Below are 23,344 nucleotides of genomic sequence, written 5' to 3' on the forward strand. Positions count from 1 at the left end.
GGGCGACTAAATTCAAATTTCAAACTAGCCATTCTCGAAGACAAATGTTTCAATCTGAACGAAACTTTCAGAACAGTTTAAAGACACATTGCCCTACATGCCAAGCGAGTATTGCGGAAAACAACAATCTGGGATTTGTATTTGGCCTCTAGGTCGACTGAGGACGACTGAAACTTCGTTTGGCGCTGAAATCACGACTGTAGGGTAATCATGTATGGTGAAATCGATGATGTGAATCTTGAGGTGATTGAGTGAATACTGAAGCGATAACAGGGCGATCAATGTTCGGAATGCACAAAGGAACACAAGGCATATACCTGCGGTTGCGTCTAACCGCATGCGATAAAAAAAAGAAATTAAAAAAAAAAAATGAAACTTCCCCTTTGATGTCGGCAACCTCGATCACGAAACAATCGGCATGGATTTGCTTCACTGCTTGTGTGGTAATTACTAGTGACACGATGAGTTCAACTCCAGAGTTTCAGAGGGATAGCGTAAGTGACGGGTGGATTACAGGAAGGCCGAATTTGACAACGTTTGTTCTTGTAAAATCTTCACGTAGTGGTCGCGTCATTTATTGTCTGCGGCGCGTGTTTCTGCTTTACTGGCCGCGCGACTCACTACCGTGAGTCTTGATTTATTAGGTCCTGTGGAAGCATTTTTGGCGTGTTTCTTCCCAGTGACTCAGACACAAGCCTTCAAAGAGCTTGTTTCACTCGAAAAAACTACTAAAAGTTCAATGAAACGTCTATACAACCAGTACCTTTAAAAATCGCTTCCACAGGACCTAGATATTTTAGTTGTTTAGTCACTTGTGTTGAAATTATAAGGATTCAGTAATCTGTTAGTCTGGTTTTTGGTAGCACGTTTTTATAAAACATTGCTCTATCGTGGACCACACACCCAAGAACAGTCGTTGTTCTACAGTAAAAACAAACAAGCACAATTAGTTGTATTGCTAACACAACACAGTTGTTGAAATTATTTATCCCTGCTTGGTTTAAAGCAGGTTTTGTAATTTGTTCCGTCCACACGTTTTAAACTATCCCGTAACTTTAACCAGTTGTTGTGTAAGGGTCAGAGGTGGTCTTGGTCCCCAGAATGTACAAAAGCTTTTCAAGACACCAAAGAGGCTTTAGTAGACAGTCCAGCATTGGCCCATTATGATGCCACTAAACCTTTGTAATTAGCTTGTGATGTGTCACCCTATGGTGTAGGAGCAGTTCTGTCACAATTTGACAATGATGGTACAGAAAGACCAGCTGCTTTCGCATCGCGAGCCTTAAGCACAGCGGGAAAAAATTATGCACAGATAGAGCATGAAGCTTTGAGCATAATATTTGGGGTACGCAAATTCCACCAGTACCTTTATGGTCGGGAATTTATGCTTTATACAGATCATAAACCGCTTACAACAATTTAGGACCAAGGTCTGGCATCCCTAAACTAGCTGCGGTACGCATGCAGAGGTGAGCTTTGATACTTTCAGCATACACTTACCAAATAGTGCAGTGGTGGATACAGGGGGTTGCAATGGTTTCAGCTGAAACCCCCTATGAATGTGTGTGCGCCCCTAATTTATATACGATTCATGTGAGTGATAAAATCACCAACAGTCATGCATAGTGTATCACATTGGGACCTTTTCTACTGGCCAAAATTTTGTACTTTTACCTTTGAAATCACTAGAAATAACATTACGGCGTTGAAGCGTGTTAAGCACCTCTTAAAATAATTATCGATTTAGTGCTGTTTTGCTTCAAAACTTTCTGTGAAGGCCTGGATCAACTATGAAACAATATTTTGGAGTGATTTTTATGATTCACTATAGATCTATGTGGCTATAGGCTACTGAACCATAAGACTGAGTTAACAACCCCAGCTGGACTATTGCTGGTGGGATCACAGTTATTGAAAACTCCTGAACCTGAAACCCCCTCTGAAAATTCCTAGATCTACCACTGTAGTGTATCGCACATCTGGTTATAATGCAAATGTGGATGCTATGTCAAGACTGCCAGTTAGCCCTGCTGCATATGAAGAAGAAGATATTTTCCAAACAATGTACCTAGAAGAGTTGCCAGTTAAAGTATGTGATATTAAAAATGCAACCAAAGTTGATCCAGTTTCAGCCAAAGTGGTAATGTACACATCCTGTGGGTGGCCTCAAAGTATAAAAGATCTATCAGATGACCTTAAACTATTTTACTGGAGGAGAAATGAGCTTACCATAGAACAAGGCTACATTTTATGGGGATTATGTGTGGTGATTCCCCAGAAATTCCAGGAGAGGTTGTTAAATGAGATACATGAAGAACACCTGGGCATATGTAGAATGAAAGCTCTAGCCAGATCTTACTTATGGTGGCTACAATTAGACAAAGCAATTGAAATCAAAGTAAAATCATGCAAAGTGTGTGTAGTAGTCCAAAATTCTCCACCAGCAACTCCAATGTATATATACTTGGCAATGGCCATCCTGTATCTGGCAGCGTCTTCACATTGATTTTGCCCAAAAAGGAAACAACACTTTCCTAGTCCTCATTGACAGTCACTCGAAGTGGCTTGAAGTTATTGAAATGCAAAGTACTACAGCAGAAGACATGTGAAGTATAACAGTCAATTTTCGCATCTTATGGACTACCAGAAGAAATAGTGAGCGACAATGGTCCCCAATTCACTGCTTCAGTGTTCAGACATTTTTAAGCACAAATGGTATCAAACGAACATTGGTACCTCCATACCATCCAGCATCAAATGGTGCTGCAGAACGATCCGTGCAAATTTTAAAGAGAAACCTGGAGAAACAAGTGTTACAAAACAAGTTGATGCTGTGCTATTTCTAAAAACCAGGCGCCATGCAGCTATCTAACTCATCTGGAATTAACCATAGATAGTATATGTTACTATGAATTAACCAACTATGTATTACTATTTTACAATAGGGTAGTTTAAACTTTTGGGTTGTGCAATAATATTATTAGCCAATTCTTGTATTTCATAATTCATGAAATTTTTGTAATTTGTTCAATTACGTTGCTATGCACTGCTAAGGAAGCGCTTGTTAAACAAACCACTTTTACCAGCATATTATGTACAGAAGTATCTTCTAAACTGTTTTATAGTTTGACTATCGTGTTTTTTCCCACACATTCTCTTGACAAAGCCTCAAAGCTGCTCTTCATTTTCGGTCACGTACGTAAGGGATACGCCCTCTTTCAACTCAAAGCGATAGGCTATTCCTGACAGTGTACGAGGCCCGCACCATAGTTTTTCAGTTGTTACACATCTGAAAACCTCAAACGGAAGGAAGTTTACAAAGTCTGAGGAAAGTTGTCACACCCGTATTTCAGTCTGGCGAAAAGAAACCACCTCAGAGCAAAGTGTAGAAGTTTAATACAGACTTCATTTCGCTTTTACTTCTTACGTATAAGCTGCCTTTACCATTATTAATTTTAACGATTTTTTCTCACGTGGGTGTGTACGGACAAACATAGGTAGATAGGTACACGCACACACTTTTACGAAAAAACCAGGCGTGCGCCTGGTTTAAAAAGGGGAAATCTGTCAATGTTGAACCAATTAACATACTTTTTGTTCGCCTACAGAAATACACTACACACTGTGACTGGAGAGACGCCGGCATCATTGTTTTTGAAACGATCACCCAGAACTAAACTCTGACTGATCCATCCAAATCTAGCAGAAACAGTTGAAAGCAAACAGAGACAGCAACAGCAGTATCATGATACCCCCACCTCACAATTATGAGAATTCACCAAGGCCGGGGTGAAAAAGTATTAGTTAAGAACTGTAGTGAACGTCCAGGAAAATGGGATAAAGGAGAGATTGAACAACATTTTGGGCCAGTCACTTACCTGGTAAAAGTTTTGGGGACCTCAAAGCGAGTTCATGCTGATCATCTTGTATGACAGCCTATCTTAATAACTACAGCGACCACCCCAACTCAAAGCGAAAATAACAAAGCTTTGAACACTGACACTTGTTCTAATGCACACAGGTACAACACACGCAGCAAAAATAAATTGTAAAGTAAGTGAACGTAGGATTTTTTTTGTAAACATGTTAATCTTTACACCTTTGAGTGTAAGAGCCATAGGAATTCTCTCATTAAGAGGGAGGAATGTAGTATATAATAATCACGTGTACAGGTGTATGATGGTGTGCATTAAGAATAAGTGATAGACACGTGTTGGTTGTAGCTGTAGGCTTATTCTATAGAGATATTACAATACCTACAACCACCAAAAGGTGTAGAAATCAATGTAGTTTACTAGTTTCCCATGCCATTTTGAAAACTCAGATATCTTCTAAGGTTTCTGTGTAGCAAAATGTTTAGCATCCATGGTTTCCTAATGACATTTTGATGGCTAACCACATCCAGTATTGTGCAATAGCAAATACCAGAGCAATTTAAAATACTTTCAAAGTCTATTGTGTACATCATGTGGTCTGCACACATTTAATAGTATGTATACAATGGTCTAATTCTGCAATCTTACCATTTCTTGCAGTGAGTACCATTGGTGATCAGTGTTTGATAATGAAACATCCTTCAGAATTAACCTCACTTCCCCCAAGAACTTATTATGTCCTAATCGGTCTTGATTCCAAATGGAAACATGTAGTGTGCGTTCCTCCACACTGTCAATGTCACCATCAAACTGTCATGAAATACATTCATACCAATAATTTGATAATTGGGGAATGACTTACAGTAAATGTTTCATTATACTCAGGGTTGACACTTTTACGAACAGTATGAGTTTTTCTCTTTGTCTTCTTTGTGATGTCAGGTAGGAGGTACAGCTTGACGTAACTGTGGACAACAAGAAAAAAACGTTAGATACTGTACACATAAACATGCATTTTAATAATTGACACTCTGCCTTATGGAACCTCGGCTATCCCGATGGACCACGTAACGAAGGGGAAAATTTTGATGGAAAGAAGAGTTGACACATCCACACTTGATGAATTAAATGTTGACAACAATCAAGAAATCAAGATATCATAGATCTAAGGCACTTAAGAACATTTGACAAATCAAAAGTTGATGAATTTAACTAATCCATCAACCTTTTCTTTTGTCAAAATCTCCTGTTGTGTGGTAACACTTTTAAGGCTTCTAATTACAAGGTTATAATTGAGGTCAAAACATAATAATCAAAAGAATTCAAATGCTGTAGAATCACTACTACTTTTTACAATACAGAATACGTAACTTTTTGACATTACTACAAAGGCTTGAGATCATCTATTTAAAAGGTTCAACTACAACATTCATTCATCATGATATTTAAACAGTATTCTGAGGTTCCACCATATAGTACAAACCAGTGAACACTTACGAGTTGGACAAGTGGTTACGGTTGACCCCTGCAATCTCCTTGGCACTTTTCACATCCACAACTAACTGATTGTTAGTATGGTATACAGCAAGACATATTGTTCCAGTAATATCGTATTGTACTTTACCACCTCCGCCTTGACTGTATATGTTAGCAGTACTAGAAATGCTGTCTGTACTGTAGTATTCAGCTGATTTCTGTATCAAAGTAAAATAACACAGTAGTAACTTCTGATTGTCTAAGAGGAGAAAGTTTGGTACAGAAATACAGAGCTTATGATAAGAATTCTCTGTTGTCCTGCCACAATGTCCTGACAAACCAAAATCGGCCGGACAATTGCCAAAATTGACTGGACATGAGATGAATGCCCAACATGTCTTCTGTAGCATAGCAAATAAACATTATAGTGGTAAGACATCACATGCCTTACTGCAGCTGTTATGTGGTTAAAGTACACCAGTGGGTTGGCAATGGTACATTTATGGTCACTCCCTTGGGTTGTAAGAATGTATACTATCTCCTGGCAACCAAGTGAATGTTATTGTTGATAGCATGCCAGCTCAGCCCTTAGGCTCCTTCTTTATGCTTTGATGGGACACTGTGTCCGGACAAATTGCATTATGGTCAGACATCTATGCAATTTGACCGGATTTTGTCCGGTGTCCGGACGTTATCATAAGCTCTGGAAATAACAGTATGGTATGTAGTACTGTTTAGTATATAGGGTTCCCCCTAAAGTGATGGGTGCCACCCAAAATGCTGCCAGCTGCATCACAAAAACACGATACATGTAAATTCAATATCCGGCTGACTTTCTTGTTTTTAATGCTGGATTTGAAGGTAGATACATTAAGCCTTATTCTGTAAAAGTGATTCTCATTGTGTATTAGTAGATTCCAATGACTTAAGTAGTAAAACAAGGGAGTGAATTATGGTAGCTATTGAAAATCCCTTTAAACAGATGGCGGTAACATGCTGATGTAGGATTTCCCACATAGCTATTTTGCAATAGCTAGCATCATTCATATTTCTTGTTTCATTGCTGGAACCTTACAATAATAATTCTTAATTGTACAGATTGCTAGCTGACCAGCTGTTATGCCTGTCGATCTCTAAGTGATGATTTAGGTTAATTAAGAGATTATTTTAATTTTTAATGATTATTTCACATGTGATGACCTGTTTTGATTTACTGTTTAGTGTGTCTAATGTGAAAAATTTTATTGTACTATTGATATCACCACAAATCAGAAGGTGTTTGTCTTGCAGACATTCAGTACAAAAATATTACTTTGAATTTGTTTATAATGGTTTTGTGACAAGAAATATGTAATCTAATCAAAAACAGCCAAGCTGTAAAAAATGGTGCGGCCCCCAAAAAAGGCCATGGTGAAAAAAGATGTGAAATCCAAGGTGGCAGCCAAGAAATGGCTGTGATGGTAGGTTAATGGTAAAAATTTTAATAACAACAATTCAGGTGAATTTGGTGCCAAGACCAAGTGGCACAAAATTCACCTGTATTGTCGTTATTAAAATTTAACCATTAACCTACCATCACAGCCATTTCTTGGCCGCCACCTTGGATTTCACATCTTTTTTCACCATGGCCTTTTTGGGGGCCGCACCTTTTTTTACAGCTTGGTTGTTTTTGATTAGATATCACTTCTTTTTGTATTTGTATACTGCAAAGCCGGCCTATGGCTGGCTTTGGGGCTTTTTTAACCCATGTGTTTTCTTCTTTACCACAGGAAGAAGAAAAGAACTTAAAGAAGATTTGTAATACTTTAATTATTTTTGATTTTATTAGTAATTATACAAATTATATACATATATTTATTACATGCCCATTATTCCCCACAGGATATTTTTCTGCAGCTGATCTCTCTACTGGGTGACTTGAAATGTAGCTGAACTATATACATGATGGTTTCTTTGTAGCTGAACTCTCTACAGGGTGACCTCTTCTAGCTGGTCTCTCTACAGGGTGATTTGTTTGCAGCTAAACTCTCTACATGGTGGTTTCTTTGTAGCTGAACTCTCTATAAGGTGACTTCGTCTAGCTGAACTCTCTACAGGGTGATTTTTTTGTAGCTGAACTCTCTACAGGGTGATTTGTTTACAGCTGAACTCTCTACATGATGGTTTCTTTGTAGCTGAACTCTCTACAAGGTGACTTCGTCCAGCTGATCTCTCTACGGGGTGATTTGTTTCTAGCTGAACTCCCTACAGGTGATTTGTTTGCAGCTGAACTCTCTACATGATGGTTTCTTTGTAACTGAACACTCTACAAGGTAACTTCTTCTAGCTGATCTCTCTACAGGGTGATTTGTTTGTAACTGAACTCTCTACAAGGTGACTTCTTCTAGCTGATCCCTCTACAGGGGGATTTATTTGTAGCTGAACTCTCTACAAGTGATTTATTTGCAGCTGAACTCTTTATGTGGTGGTTTCTTTGTAGCTGAACTCTCTACAAGGTGACCTCTTCTAGCTGATCTCTCTACATGGTGATTTGTTTCTAACTGAACTCTCTACAGGTGATTTTATGCAGCTAAACACTCTACATGGTGGTTTCTTTGTAGCTGAACTCTATACATGATGGTTTCTTTGTAGCTGAACTCTTTACAAGGTGACTTCTTCTAGCTGATCTTTCTACTGGGTGATTTGTTTGCAGCTGAACTCTCTACATGGTGGTTTCTTTGTTGCTGAACTCTCTACAAGGTGAATTCTTCTTCCTGATCTCTCTACAGGGTAATTTGTTTGTAACTGAACTCTGTACAAGGTGCGTTTTTGTGGGTGATCTCACTGCAGGGTGATTTGCTTGTAGCTGAACTCCTTGCATTGTGTGTAGTTTCTAGCTGATCTCTCTACAGGGTGATTTGTTTGTAGCTAATCTCTCTACAAGTTGATTTGAGTGTAGCTAATCTCTCTACAAGTTGATTTATGTGTAGCTAATCTCTCTACAAGTTGATTTGAGTGTAGCTAATCTCTCTACAAGTTGATTTGAGTGTAGCTAATCTCTCTACAAGTTGATTTATGTGTAGCTGATCTTTCTACTGGTTGATTTGTTTGTAGCCGATCTCTCTACAGGGTAATTTGTTTGTAGCTGAATTCTGTACAAGGTGCTTTTTGTAGGTGATCTCACTGCAGGTTGATTTGTTTGTAGCTGAACTCACTAAAGGGTGATTTGCTTGTAGCTGAACTCCTTGCATTGTGTGTAGTTTCTAGCTGATCTCTCTACAGGGTGATTTGTTTGTAGCTAATCTCTCTACAAGTTGATTTGAGTGTAGCTGATCTCTCTGCAGGTTGATTAATTTGTAGCCGATCTCTCTACAGGGTAATTTGTTTGTAGATGAACTGTCTATTAGGTGATTTGTTGGTAGCTGATCTCTCTGCAGGTTGATTTGTTTTAGCTGAACTCTCTACAGGCTGATTTACTTGTAGCTGAACTCCTTACATTGTGTCTAGTTTCTAGCTGATCTCTCTACAGGTTGATTTGTCTGTAGTCGATCTCTCTATAGGGTAATTTGTTTGTAGCTGAACTCTCTATAAGGTGATTTGTTTGCAGCTGAACTCTCTACATGGTGGTTTCTTTGTTGCTGAACTCTCTACAGGGTGTTTTGCTTGTAGCTAAACTCTCTGCAGGGTGATTTGTTTCTAGCTTATCTCTCTACAGGTTGATTTGTGTGTAACTGGTCTCTCTACAAGCTGATTTGTTTATAGCTGATCTCTCTGCAGGTTGATTTGTTTGTAGCTGATCTCTCTACAAGTTGATTTGTTTGTTGCTGATCACTCTAAAAGTTGATTTGTTTGTAGCTGAACTCTCTGTAAAGTGTTTTGTTTGTAGCTGACCTCTCTTCAGGGTGATTTGATTCTCTCTACAGGGTGATTTTTTGTAGCTGACCTTTCTTCAGGGTGATTTGTTTCTAGCTGATTGCTCTACAGGTTGATTTGTTTGTAGATGAACTCTCTACATTGTGTCTAGTTTGTAGCTGATCTCTCTACAAGGTGATTTGTTTGTAGCTGATCTCTATACAAGTTGATTTGTGTGTAGCTGCTCTCTCTGCAGGGTGACTTGTTTGTAGCCGATCTCTCTACAAGGTAATTTGTTTGTAGCTGAACTATCTATAAGGTGATTTGTTTGTAGCTGATCTCTCTGCAGATTGATTTGTTTTAGCTGAACTCTCTACAGGGTGATTTGTTTCTAGCTTATCTCTCTACAGGTTGATTTGTGTGTAACTGATCTCTCTACAAGCTGATTTGTTTGTAGCTGATCTCTCTGCAGGTTGATTTGTTTCTAGATGATCTCTCTATAGGTTGATTTGTTTGTAGCTGAACTCACTGCAAAGTGTTTTGTTTGTAGTTGATCTCTCTAAAAGATGATTTTTTGTAGCTGACCTCTCTTCAGGGTGATTTGTTTCTAGCTGATATCTCTACAGGGTGATTTTTTGTAGCTGACCTCTCTTCAGGGTGATTTGTTTCTAGCTGATCGCTCTACAGGTTGGTTTGTTTGTAGCTGAACTCTCTACAGGGTGATTTGCTTGTAGCCGAACTCCTTACATTGTGTCTAGTTTCTAGCTGATCTCTCTACAGGGTGATTTGTTTGAAGCTGATCTCTCTACAAGTTGATTTGTGTGTAGCTGATCTCTCTGCAGGTTGATTTGTTTGTAGCCGATCTCTCTACAGGGTAATTTGTTTGTAGCTGAACTCTCTATAAGGTGATTTGTTTGTAGCTGATCTCTCTGCAGGTTGATTTGTTTTAGCTGAACTCTCTACAGGGTGATTGCTTGTAGCTGAACTCCTTACATTGTGTCTAGTTTCTAGTTGATGTCTCTACAGGGTGATTTTTTTGTAGCTGAACTCTCTACAGGGTGATTTGTTTCTAGCTTATCTCTCTACAGGTAGATTTGTGTTGATTTGTTTATTGCTGATCGCTTTAAAGGTTTATTTGTTGTAGCTGAACACTCTGCAAAGTGTTTTATTTGTAGCTGATCTCTCTACAGGGTAATTTGTTTGTAGCTGAACTCTCTCCACAGTGACTTATGTGTAGCTGAATTCTGTGTAGCTGAATTCTCTAGAGAGTGACTTAATTGTAGCTGAATTCTCTACAGGGTGCATGACTTGTTTATAGCTGAACTTTCTTCAGTGTGACTTGTAATGTTCTGAATCTCTATAGTGATATATTTGCTTAACTCTCCACATGGTGACTTGCTTCTTGCTGAACTGTCTATAAGATTAACTGTTTGCAGCTGAACTCCCTACAGAATCACTTGTGATGTAATAAAATTCTATAATGGAGTAAATAAATTAGCCGAATGCTTTATTAGGGTGACTGTTCTATTAGAGTATCTTGATGTCACATTTTGCTACACGGAGTTGGATTTAGAATCATAACTCAGTGGTTTGTAATCCGATTCTTCTGTACTACTGCAAGGACTTTCTATGAAGATTATTCCAGCTATACACCGATTTTCAGCTCATTGCTCTAAGTGGTTTGCCTAGTAGGTGTGAAAATTAATACTTTATTATTCATAAAAATCGATCGCGTAATTGTAACACAGGTTGGGTTTTGTGTCATATCTCCGTGGTCTTTATCTCGATTCCTTTCAAACCACCAAAAGGCACTCCTACGATGGTTACTCCATCTACATAGCAATTTTCAACTCATTCCATGAAGCGGTTTACCCTGTAGGCGTGACAACAAATCGATCTTGTTTTATGCGAATAATCGGTCATAACTCCTGAACCATTCATCGGATTTGTACCAAATTTGATGCTAGGATTCGCCTTTGGACTCCCTTTCTGTGTGCCAAATTTCATGGCGATCTGAGTACGCGTTTGCTTGTTATAGCAATTTTTGCAAGTGTGCGAAAAGACGAAGAAGAAAAAAACGAAGAAAAAAAACGAAACTTTGGCAGCTCGTATCTCGGAAATGGCTGGAGCGATTTTCAAATTTGGCATGTAGACTCCCCTGGCTGGCAGGCAACTGTGTAGCAAATTTGGTTTCAATCAGATAAGTGATCACTGAGATACAAAGGTGTGAAAATGACGTTTTCATTCTTCCTGTCAATATACTCACGGGTGTGGCGCGCCGGCTTCTTGGGCCGCACGACACACTACCTTGTGTCTTGATAATGTAAAAACAGAGTAATACTCAATTCTATCAAAAAAATGAAATCAATGATGATGGGAACCTCCTAAGCATGTTAGGAGAGGATGTTGCCATGTTGGTCAAGAATCATAACCTTACAATGCGTGATTACACCGCCATGAATGGCACCAGGTGTTAAGGCTTATTTATTTGTTAGGAAAGCAACGTGTAAGATTGAGGAATTTTGTTAGAACTTTGGGATGCATTTTAAAACCCTGCACACGTGCCATTCTGAACAGTATAAAGCCAATAAACTACATTAGCTCTGCACTTCAACAAGAATGACGATATCTTTGTGGCTTAAGAAATTGTGACCGGTTGAGTGAAAACTAGTTGTTTTTGCAAAATTCCGTTTTACTACAAAAACATATTGAAACAAATTGGGTAAAATATACATGCTACATAAAAACCTCGTGTATGTTTCAATTGCTCTGGTACACACTGAAACAAAACTCAAATCACTATCAACTATACACCATCGGATTTTCCTGTTCATGGAGAGTATAAGATTGTTATTAAATTTTTGTGACCCTATTTTGGAAAACCATACATTGTGATGGTACAATGAAGCATTCTAAAGATATGGTTGATTTACTGTCTAATACATAACAAACTAACTTTTCTATATCAGTTTATAGTACTGTACAGTGATCAGGTGGGACAAATGATGACAAATCACTTTGTTGACATAGATTTCCATTCCTACAGTAAACCTATGTCAACAAGTGATTTGTCGTCATTTGTCCCACCTGATCACTATACAGGCTACAATCTAAAATGGATAGAAAGGGATCCTTGAGAGTTTAATCATGTGTTCTTTGTGCTTTCCTCAATTAAATCACTTGCATTAAAATGTTTGGTTTTATAGATGAAGCAATTTGTAAGTTACTTGTCGTCCCATGCAATGTGAAACTGCTACATAGTCTGATATAATTGAGTGTATCTCCTAGATAAAAGAAGCTATGGGTGTGAAACTTCACAGCAAGAAGGCTTAACAGTTGTTTCATCAAAATGTGCAAAAAAAATTAATTTTTAAAAACATCTCTGAAAATTTCAATTGAGTTTTCCCACAAATTTTGCCTATGTCCAAATGTATGATTTTCCAAAATATGGTCACTTTCGTGTTTGTACAGCAAAAACCACACAAGTTATGGCCACTAATTCTATATATATATATAAAGCTGAAAAGCTGTCTGTCTGTCTGTCTGACAGTCACGCTGCTTACTCACCAGACTTGGCGCGAATCGACATAGTCTGTGCTGATAATGAAGCACTCATCATCCGCCTACTCTAAGATTGTTATCACGAGTTCACGCGTGCTTCCGTTCGGTCTCTACAGTGCGTAGAAGGCCAAGGTGTAGAGAAAACTTGAGCAACATTCCTTTGAAAACCACAGCAAATACTGTTCAAGTGGTAGAACGCCTGACTAGCGTGTAAGAGGTCGTGGGTTCAAATCCACATGTTGACAGATTTTTTTCTTTCTATACTCAGTATCTTTTTGTGAACACCTTTTTAAAACACGACTTTTAGCTCATCATATCTTGGCATGCAAAGCACGTATCGAGGCGGGACCTTAGCGAAATTAAACGCCCATCATCTGGCAACTTGAGTGTTGTTGTAGCAAATCAATACGTGCTTTTGTTCGCTCTTTATAGGGCGATGAAGGCACTGGTGTAGGGAAGGATCACTGCAAAGTTGAGCTACATTCCTGTCAAAACCACTGATAAACAACTGTGGCGATTTGTGCACCTCCCTTAACCCCAAGTTATTATAACCAGCCAGGGTTCAATCCCCGCCTAGGTCATAACTTTTTTTTTCACTTTTGGGACCTTTTTGATGCACCTTTTTGCTCTATCTGTTCCATGCAAGTCTTCATCTACAAACTCTTATGATCAGTTTTTCAGCACTGGCACTGAATTACCTCACATAATAGGGACTCTTATAGCACTTTTGGGACAGGGCAGACAAATTGCCAACATATTTGTCCATCTGTGTGTTGGTCCAGTGTGTTGTATTAGAGTAGGTAAAAGCTTCTTTCACCAGTATCCAGAATATCTACATCTTTGTTTTAAGCACATAGGTGTGCACTGACATGAAAAACTGTTTGTTCAGACTTACCTCAATACTGCTGTAGTAATAGGCAGCTTGCATGATTGAACAAATACTACTGTGCATCTGAAAAATGATAATACTGGAACCATGCAGATCCATAGTTTACACCGAGGAACTGCATCTGACCTGGCACAACTGTTTCACTATCCTGCTTACATGCTTTCACTCTAAAGATTCATACATTACCTTATTGGTCAATTACACTGCAGGTGTTTCAAAACTGGGTTTTTGTATGGCAAGAGGTATATGTGTCACTGCAACATCAGAACTGAAAGTGCATAGGACAAGTTCTGAACTTTTGCTTGCCATGCAGTAACTATAACTGCAAATTGTGTTGACTTTATAAATTATGCTCAAGTTCATTTCTCTTTGTGACAGTCGGTAAGGTAAACATCAAAATGTAGAAACTGAAACTGTACCGTGTGTACACAACCTGTATGTAATGTAGGGTATACTGTATACAATTGCCTTAGCTCGCATGCAGTTTAACTAATTAGCTAGCCTTGCATGCATGCTTCACTATAAATTATTATGTACTGCATAAGGATCATGTACTTTAAAGCACTATCGACATACATGCTACACAGCAAATATAGGACACTAATATTTATGCTTGGTTCCCAATATATTAATTATTGTTGCATTAGTTCTCATGTAAAGCAGCAAAGGTTTCGTTTGTTCTATACAGCACGTTGAAGTCACTGGTAGGGAAGATGCACTGAATAATTAAACTACATTCCTGTCAAAACCACAAACAATAAACTTTAGTGTTTTGCATCATTAATGACATAGGAAAACCTCATGCTCTTTAAAAAATGTGACATAGCTACATTAGCAATGCTGGTGTTTAATGCTTAGTCCCTCTTCGTGGCATTAAAATGTTTAATGTGGAGATGGTCCTGCACATAGGGCAGGTACCAATGCTAGTTTACAATACAGTAGAAATAAGGTTTACTATCAACATTTCTTTATTGGTCTTCTTTTTGTCCACATGGAGGAGTACTCTATATACATTGATGGATTTGTCAGTTCATAGTAAACAGCCTAAGCCAAGTGCTATAATTTTAGTCACGAGTTATGACGATTAATTAAGTGCCTGTAGTTCATTTGTTGCATTGTTGCTGTACAAACCAAACTCACTGCTGTTCCAATTGACAATGTCTAGTGTTTTAATTCTTAGTCTACTCATCATACAAGGCTGAAACCTTGCCTGTCCACTCGTTATTTTGTAATGATCAGTTTTTGCTCAGCTGGTCATAATTTAGATCTTTTTACACAAGTACAAACATTGACAGTATAAATGATACACTTAACAAGTTGTCACAACCTACCAGCAGTGATGTACTGGGTGTAGCACTAAAGACACTACCAAAGAGACTCCTCCTAGGTAGACTAGTAGTAATAATGTCTAGTTGAGAAGTGCCCAAAGAAGTGCCAAGAGAACTGGTAGGTGAACCTGTAGGTATAGTTGGTTAATACAATACTACTATAGACTACTGTAGACTATTAGTACAAATTGTATCCGTGTGTAGTGAGTACCAGTTGTTGTAGTAGGAACTTTGATATGGTAACTACAAAACGTTTGATATATGTACCAAATTACATGTCCTTTGAAGGGTTACATTTCTGGCTACTTGCTATGTGCATATATTTTGAAATCCTCTAGGTAGGTGCACAAGTGTACATTCATTATGGGTGAACCACAAATGCACATGTCACAACTAATACATGACCACATCAAAGGCTCCAGATAGACCACATCAAAGGTGCTCTCTACCATTTCAAAATAAATGGTCAGTTGTCACTTTGCAAAGATTATGCACAAACGTAAGTATCAAGCAGACTTCTCAAGCCCTGGTCACACCTATAAAAATCACATAAACTTCAGCTTATGATATGTTAGCTTCAGATCATGCTTAGGTTAGTATAGGTAAGATACAGTAACACAATGTTAACTTTAGTTCCTCAGATACACACGATCTGCTGGTAGTGATGTTATACTGATAACAACATTACCTGATGATTCCTGCGGTTCTGGTGACAAGGTGACAGTTTGAGCATATATGTTGTGTCTCAGTGTGTGTACTTGTTCCACACATTCACCGGGGGTATTGACAACACTCATCCAATGTGATAACTCATTTTCTGAACTGTCCATGTGACTTAACTGCTTCTCATCTTGGGAGCGTGGTCCTAGTCTTAGACCACCAATCAATTTCTCTTTCTTGCTACTTTTAGGTGAGTCCCATACAGTGATCTCAATGACTTTATTGAAGTAGAGGTCACTCAATTTCAAGCTTTCATAAACGAATTTCTCATTCCATTCCGGATTATGATTATCCTTCAACGTTTTGGTCTTGAACTTCTTCTTGTGATCAGGTAGAAGCTGGCTATATTTGTTGTATAATATTCAGTAAACTACTCAGCATACCAGTCAATAAATTACTAGTCAGTAAACTACCCAGTATACTAGTTAGTAAATTACTCAGTATATTAGTCAGTAAATTGCTCAGTATACTAGTCAGTAAATGAAGCTTAACACCTTAAATCAAGTTAATGTGGGTAGGGCTGCAGTTAAATAGCAATCCATTAGTTGAGTGAGTCAGTGCCGTTAATTGCAATTACATCACGTGCACACATGTGTACATGTGCACTTATTGGAATTATACATGTGATAAGTAGCACCACGTGTAATAGCAGTGGCGTAGAGTGAAGACAGCTCGTAATCTGCCACCCACCTCCTGCTTCACCAGCTTTAGACTGTGTACTCCAAAAGGTTTATCAATTAGTATTTAACAGCACTACATATGAACTATGCCAATATACAGGATATATAGATATAGTGTAACCTTGATTATTTGAATGGTATTTGAACCCCTGATTATCCTAACAATATAAGTGATTGTTCTATTTGAGTATACGTAATTGGCATCAGGTGTTCCATAAGAGTAGTGTATGTTCTATTAGTGTATAGTCAAGCACAGCTTTATAATTATGTTGCTCATCTGGGCACTGTCATGATTGGCGTTATGGAATTTCTATGAATATTGTAATGTACTGTATGGAATACATTGTGTAATATGTGTACATAAAAACGTGTATGTATATATGAGTACTACACAAAGGTGGGTACACATAGGTTGTGTTTGAGTACATGTGTGTACAGGTATGATCAGTGTAAACACATTAATCACAGCGATAAAATGTATAATCATCCTTATAATAAAAGTAAATTTGCCGTGACTTTTTACTGCAGCTGTCTGTCTATTGTTTGCTGTTACTACAATAATATGTGTGGTGTGTCGTCAGCTGTCATCATAGCATCTGCCTTATGACAAGGGAAAACAATAGCCTTATGCCAACAGAAGAATGCATGCGTATATTGCTTGGTGCTGTTTATTGTTCGCTGCTTCTAGCTTTTGTGTGCACCATTACTGTCCAAACAAATATCTATGCAGCTGCATGGTGATATAGCTGCATGTATGCCAGACATAAATACAATGGAAAATGCGTAATCAGTGCATGACACCTGTATGTTTAAAGGCACAAATGAATTGCAATGGATGTAGCATACTTATATTAATGTTGATGTTACTGCTGCATGAGGCTGCTTGCTGTTGTTCATTGCTTGCTGCACATGTTACCAGTTATGTGTGTGTGTGTTATTTGCTGCTATTGCAGGATTTACAATGAGAGGAATGAAATAACTTCTACACTTATGCAGCTGCATGGCAATCTAGTTGCAAATTGTGCTCATAATTGTGTGCTAACTTGGCGCATAGAATTGTGAATTGAACCAACTTTACAAAACAAATTGTATATAGTACATAGGTCCGCAGTTGCATGGCAACCCAGCTGCAAATGGCTGTGCATTTGTTTGGCCCTCAGAATAATGTACTAAAACTAAAACTACCAGCTACACACACACACACACTACACACTACACACACACTACACACACACTACACCCACACACACACACACACACAAATTGTGACCGAATCTGCAAGAACCCCATATGTTAGCGCATTTTGCAAATTCCATTTTGTTACATTTTCTCTATCTAGATAGCTAAAGAAATGGTCAACCAATGTTTCAGTTCTAGAAGCCTTGAACTTTCAAAGATACACTGCTAAAAAGTGGCAACAACAGGAAAATCGATTTGGACAGTGACAATACAAAAAATAAACTACAGGCACGTAATTAAAAGGCCATAATGTACAAATGTAGTCCTCTACTGATATGAAACTTACACGATCAGATTCTCCATGAACAGGCGAATCCATTGCTTGGTACGTTTGCCTTCCAGGCCCTTCCTACAACCAGGGTGAAGGCAAAAACGTGAGAAAACAAGTTGATGTTGTGCTACTTCTAAAAACCAGGCGCCATGCAGCTAGCTAACTCATCTGGAATTAACCATAGATAGGGTATGCTACTATGAATTAACCAACTATGTATTACTATTTTACAATAGGGCAGTTTTGGGTTGTGCAATAATATTATTAGCTAATTCTCGTATTTCATAATTCATGAAATTTCCATAATTCGTTCAATTACGTTGCTATGCACTGCTAAGGAAGCGCTTGCTAAACAAACCGCATTTACCAACATATTACGCACAGAAGTATCTTCTAAACTGTTTTATAGTTTGACTATCTTGTTTTTTCCCACACATTCTCTTGACAAAGCCTCAAAGCTACTCTTCATTTTCATTCGCGTACGTAAGGGATACACCCCCTTTCAACTCGAAGCGATAGGCTATTCCTGGTAGTGTACGAGGCCTTCACCATTGCTTTTCAGTTGTTAAATGCCTGAAAACCTCAAAGAGAAGGTAGTTTACAAAGTCTGAGGAAAGTCGCCACACCCGTATTTCAGTACGCCGAAAAGAAACCACCTCAGAGCAAAGTTCACCAGTGTAGAAGTTTAATACAGACTTCATGTCGCTTTTACTCCTTACGTAAAAGCTACTTTTACCATTATTTAACGATTTTGCTCACGTGGGTGCGTGCAGACAAACATAGATAGGTACACACACACATTTTTTACGAAAACAATTTCAGTAAACCAAGTGTGCGCCCACTTCAGCCGGCTGTGGGCATGCGCCTGGTCCAATGCAAATTTGAATTGAATTTGATTTTAAACTCCTATTTTCGGCATAGCTGTTTTTCTATGTAGGAGTATACACATATGGACATGATACATACTGTACATACATACATATGCAGCACATACATACGTATGTATGTACATATATACATACGTACATACATACATACGTACATACATACATACATACATACATACATACAGACAGACATACATACAGACAGACATACATACATACATACAGACAGACAGACAGACAGACATACATACATACATACATACATACATACATACATACATACATACATACATACATACATACATACATACATACATACATACATACATACATACATACATACATACATACATACATACAGGCAGACTAACACTCATATATTCCATCTCCGTAGGAGCACTGACAAGAAACAAAGATTTTCGAACTCCTTTTGCTTTGGGGATCACGATAGTACCAAGGTATATGCCATTACCACTTTCTTTCACTGCGAAACAAGTGCTCAAAAAAGTATGGAATTTTTTTCAATTTTGTAAATATTTCACCCATTGCATTTATTTTGCATTCTACTGTAAAATATTAGGCTTTCACTAACATATGGGATTCTTGCAGATCCAGTCACAATTGTGTGTAGCTGTAGTACATAGGACCGCAGCAGCAACATAGCTGCACAAGGCATGGCCGGTAGAGTAAAACAAGAATACAGTTACATGGTCATCCATGAGGCCGTAGTAGGTCACCTCATTGCAGCAATCCTCCTACAAACTATTTGTTTGTTTGCACTAGTAAATATGGACAAGCCATTAGTTTGGTTGGTAATGAAATCAGTGTGGTACTTAGGTTTGCAGTATTATACCAGTAGAAAGGTAGAAGGACTTTATTATTATATTGTGTAATGTACAAGACCTCAATAACGAGTATAAGGTACATGATTAGCTAGTAGCTAAATTTAGGTAAGATTTACAAGTTTGATACTGAAATTTGATTGGCTGAAAACGTGGTCTCTAAATCCTGTAGTGCCGTGTCATGTTCAATAGAGACCACGCTCTTAGGCAATACGAAACACGTCAATTATGCACCTGTAACATTGACAACACATGGGTATTTAACTGGCTAGTAACAGCCGTAATGAATTAGAGGGAGGATTAATGGGCTTGTTTGTAGAGGTGCGTCGATATCAATATCGGTATCGGTGAAAAGTTGACATTTTAGCAGATATGAGCAGATATTACACATAAGTACTATAAATGTCCAATGCATGCTATAGTTGACTTAATGGTCAAAGCGTGAGACTGGAGTTGTACAGGTTTTCATAATGGACAGGGTTCAAATTCTGAAGTGCTTACACTTCTTTTTTGCACACCTTTTTATCATCACCTTTTCACTATTCTTAGTTTTTTTCTTTACATAGGTTTTGGTGACCACCTTTTAAGCTTTTTGCCACATTTTTTACACATTTATTGTAATGTCATACTAAAAACCTTTTATTTTCAGATATCAGTATCGATATTGGAATTGGTAATGTTTTAGCCAATATATCGGTTATCGGTGTATTGGAAAATTTCCATATCGGTGTACCTCTACTTGTTTGTACTAATCAACACTTTACAAGCAGCTGTCAAGGCACAACAAAAGCAACAATGTGTTGTAGTCCAGTGCTTCGAAACATACAGCACGTGCCTGTAACATTGGAACCGTATGGGCATTTAAATGGGTAGCAACAGTCACGCTTAGGTCCTTGTGTTGCGTAGCCTGAGCGCTTTTTTTCTTTTGTGTAGGCGTCGGGAAAAATACGCGAGACTAGCTGAGGTCCCACCACGTAGGGAGGTATAGACAGCTTGTTTCTAGTAACTAATGATATGTTTCTCATTTACAAGCAGCTGTCAACTCAACGAGTTGTAGTCTAAATCAGTTAGACGTCAAGAACCACTAGGTTCTACAGGATTTAGAAAACCCTCAGGCCCTTAGTAGCTACAGCCCAGGGCCTTCAAGTTTTCTAAATCCTGTAGAACCCTGGTCCTTGATGTCTAACTATTATTTAAAAGTTAATATTGTCAGTTTCTACAACATGATCAGGAAGAGAATTCCACAATCTAATAGCTCTGGAAAAAAAAGAGATCAATTCTGGAGGGTAAGTGTAAATATTTCTTACTGCTACTACGGGTGGAGTTAGGAGTAATGTGAAGGATGTGATCGCTAGGGATGTCTACTTGATGATTGATGATTTTGTGAAACATTAGTTCATCTCTTCTCTTTCCAATGTTTGTCAGTGAAGTTTGTGTAGCATAGTTGTAACACTTGAATGTCTCAAATAATCTTCAAACACAAATCTAGCAGCATTCCTTTGTAACATCTCTGCTTGCTAGCTTTTGTGTGAGGGAAACAAATTACTGTCACATACTCAAGAATAGGATGTATGTATGTTAGATAACATTTGGCTTTCACACCTCACATGCACTGCTCAAAGTTTCTGCAAAAGAACCCCAAAGCTGAATTTGTTCGACTAACAGTTTCTGAAATATCAGTGGCGGATACAGGGGGGGGCTGCAATGGTTTCAGCTGAAACTCCCTCTGAAAACGTGTGTGCACCCCTAATTTATTTACGATTCATGTGAGTGATAAAATCACCAACAGTTATGCATAGTGTATCACATTGGCACCTTTTCTACTGGCCAAACTTCATTACTGTAAATCGGGAAATTTTCGTTTGAGATTGTTTAGTTCAAAAATAAATTCGATGTGTTATATTTTCACGGACAGCCCAAGCCATGAAAATATTTTACCAGTGAATATTTCTGTACAGCAAATAATTTCGTCCAGAAATGAACGTGCAAGATACGATAAAAGTTGATATACGGGTACCTGTTGTACATTGGACGGGCAATTGTGATGGATGCCCAGCTGTGACAGAGGTCAGCCTCGACCACTAGCTAGACACTATAATTATATTACATTTGCGGCTACAGTGATATGCAAACTTATTCTGGAAGATATTGGAACCCTGACAGTAGGCCATTAGTCTTTCTTCTCCAACAGGGTACTCATTCCTCAAGTGCTTCAACCTCGGTTTTGGCAGCTCGACCTCCAAAAAATATTTCACAAATAGAAAATATTCAAAAGTTAAAACATTTTGCATAATTTATTTTTGTTGGTAGAGGCAACCACGAAATATTCTTACTGTCAAATATTTCCCGATCTACAGGACTTTTGTCTTTGAAATCACTAATGGTATTACCGCGTTGAAGCGCCTCTAAAAATAATTATCGTTTCAGTGCTGTTTTGCTTCAAAACTTTCTGCGAAGGCCTGGATCAACTATGAATCAATGTTTTGGAGTGATTTTTAGGATTCACTATAGATCTATGTAGCTATTGGCCTTTGAGCTATATAATACTGAGATAACAATCCCAGCTGGAGTGGGATCGGTTATTGAAAACTTCCTGAACCTGAAACCCCCTCTGAAAATTCCTAGATCCGCTACTGGATATGCTTAGACCAAGACATGTTATGTGAGATAATTAAGACAAAATATTTTACGGATTCCACTTTCTTAATGTTTTGACTGTTAAGTTGATAGTGATGTACAGAGGGAGAAGGTTTGTTGGTAACTATTAGATGTTCACACTTGGTAAGATTGAAGGACAATTGCCAAATGGTTGACCATTGAGTTAGTTTGTTAAGGTAGTCTTGCAGGATTTGATGGTCTTTTGAGTCATGTATACTTCTGTAGATTAAAACATCATCAGCATAGAGCTTTACTGCACAGTCAATATTACTAAGTAAGCCATTAATGAACAGCAGAAATAAGAGGGCCTAATACAGATCCTTGTGGTACACTTGAAAGTACTGGAGATGGGAAACTAAACTTGCTGTCTACCACTACTTGTTGAAATCTATCTCTGAGGAAGTCTTTTATCCATTCTAAATAAAGCCCTCAGATTCCATAATAGTCCAGCTTGTGAAGTAGCCGTGCATGAGGCACTTTGTCAAAGGCCTTGGAGAAGTCCAAAAAGAGAATATCAACTTGATCTACAGAATTGAGGTGTGTAGCTATATCCTGTATAGTTGTAATGAGCTTTGTCTCACATGAGCGTTTCTTCCTAAATCCGTGTTGGGCATCACATAATAATTATAGCATCAGTGATTAGATGTTTGAAAATTGAAGAATATAGTATAAATATGTTCAAAGATTGTACATGGTATGTTCTTACATTTCACATAAGACCACAGGTTCTTATTTGCGAATACTGGAAGTGCTGCAGTGGGACTCTGGAAACTTGTACACTTACCAAACCCAACCACCATCCTAGGACGGGGGTTGTATCCAAGGACCATTAGTCCTACTACCAACATTAAAATACCATAGTACATACCTGTGGTAGACTGAACTAACTGTTAGCTGTAGTTGTAATATTGATTGCTCATGTGATTATTATGTAATTATGTTGCTGTACGGTTTCCTTTTAATCAGAATCTTATGGTATATTCAAAGTGAAGTGTGCTATTGTGTGCTTGTGTTTTAGCCAATGTTAGTAACGTTACAATGACATGGTGCCAAGGATGGCTGTGTACATTGGAAACATTGGAGTTAC

At 38.2% G+C, this 23,344-nt stretch overlaps 1 protein-coding gene across 1 annotated transcript in view; it reads right to left on the reverse strand.

Moving 5' to 3' along the window:
- Nucleotides 1-23,344, reverse strand: part of LOC136258987 (uncharacterized) — a 132,020-nt gene that overhangs the window by 25,372 nt on the left and 83,304 nt on the right. Inside the window, exons 31-35 of the mRNA XM_066052379.1 lie at nt 15,649-16,022; nt 14,964-15,088; nt 5,373-5,569; nt 4,738-4,840; nt 4,524-4,685 (exon numbers count right to left, since the gene is read on the reverse strand). Of these exons, the coding sequence (XP_065908451.1) occupies nt 4,524-4,685; nt 4,738-4,840; nt 5,373-5,569; nt 14,964-15,088; nt 15,649-16,022 (961 nt within the window). The remainder of the gene's footprint in view (nt 1-4,523; nt 4,686-4,737; nt 4,841-5,372; nt 5,570-14,963; nt 15,089-15,648; nt 16,023-23,344) is intronic.

Source organism: Dysidea avara, chromosome 6 (genome assembly GCF_963678975.1).
Source record: "Dysidea avara chromosome 6, odDysAvar1.4, whole genome shotgun sequence".
NCBI classification, from domain to species: domain Eukaryota; kingdom Metazoa; phylum Porifera; class Demospongiae; order Dictyoceratida; family Dysideidae; genus Dysidea; species Dysidea avara.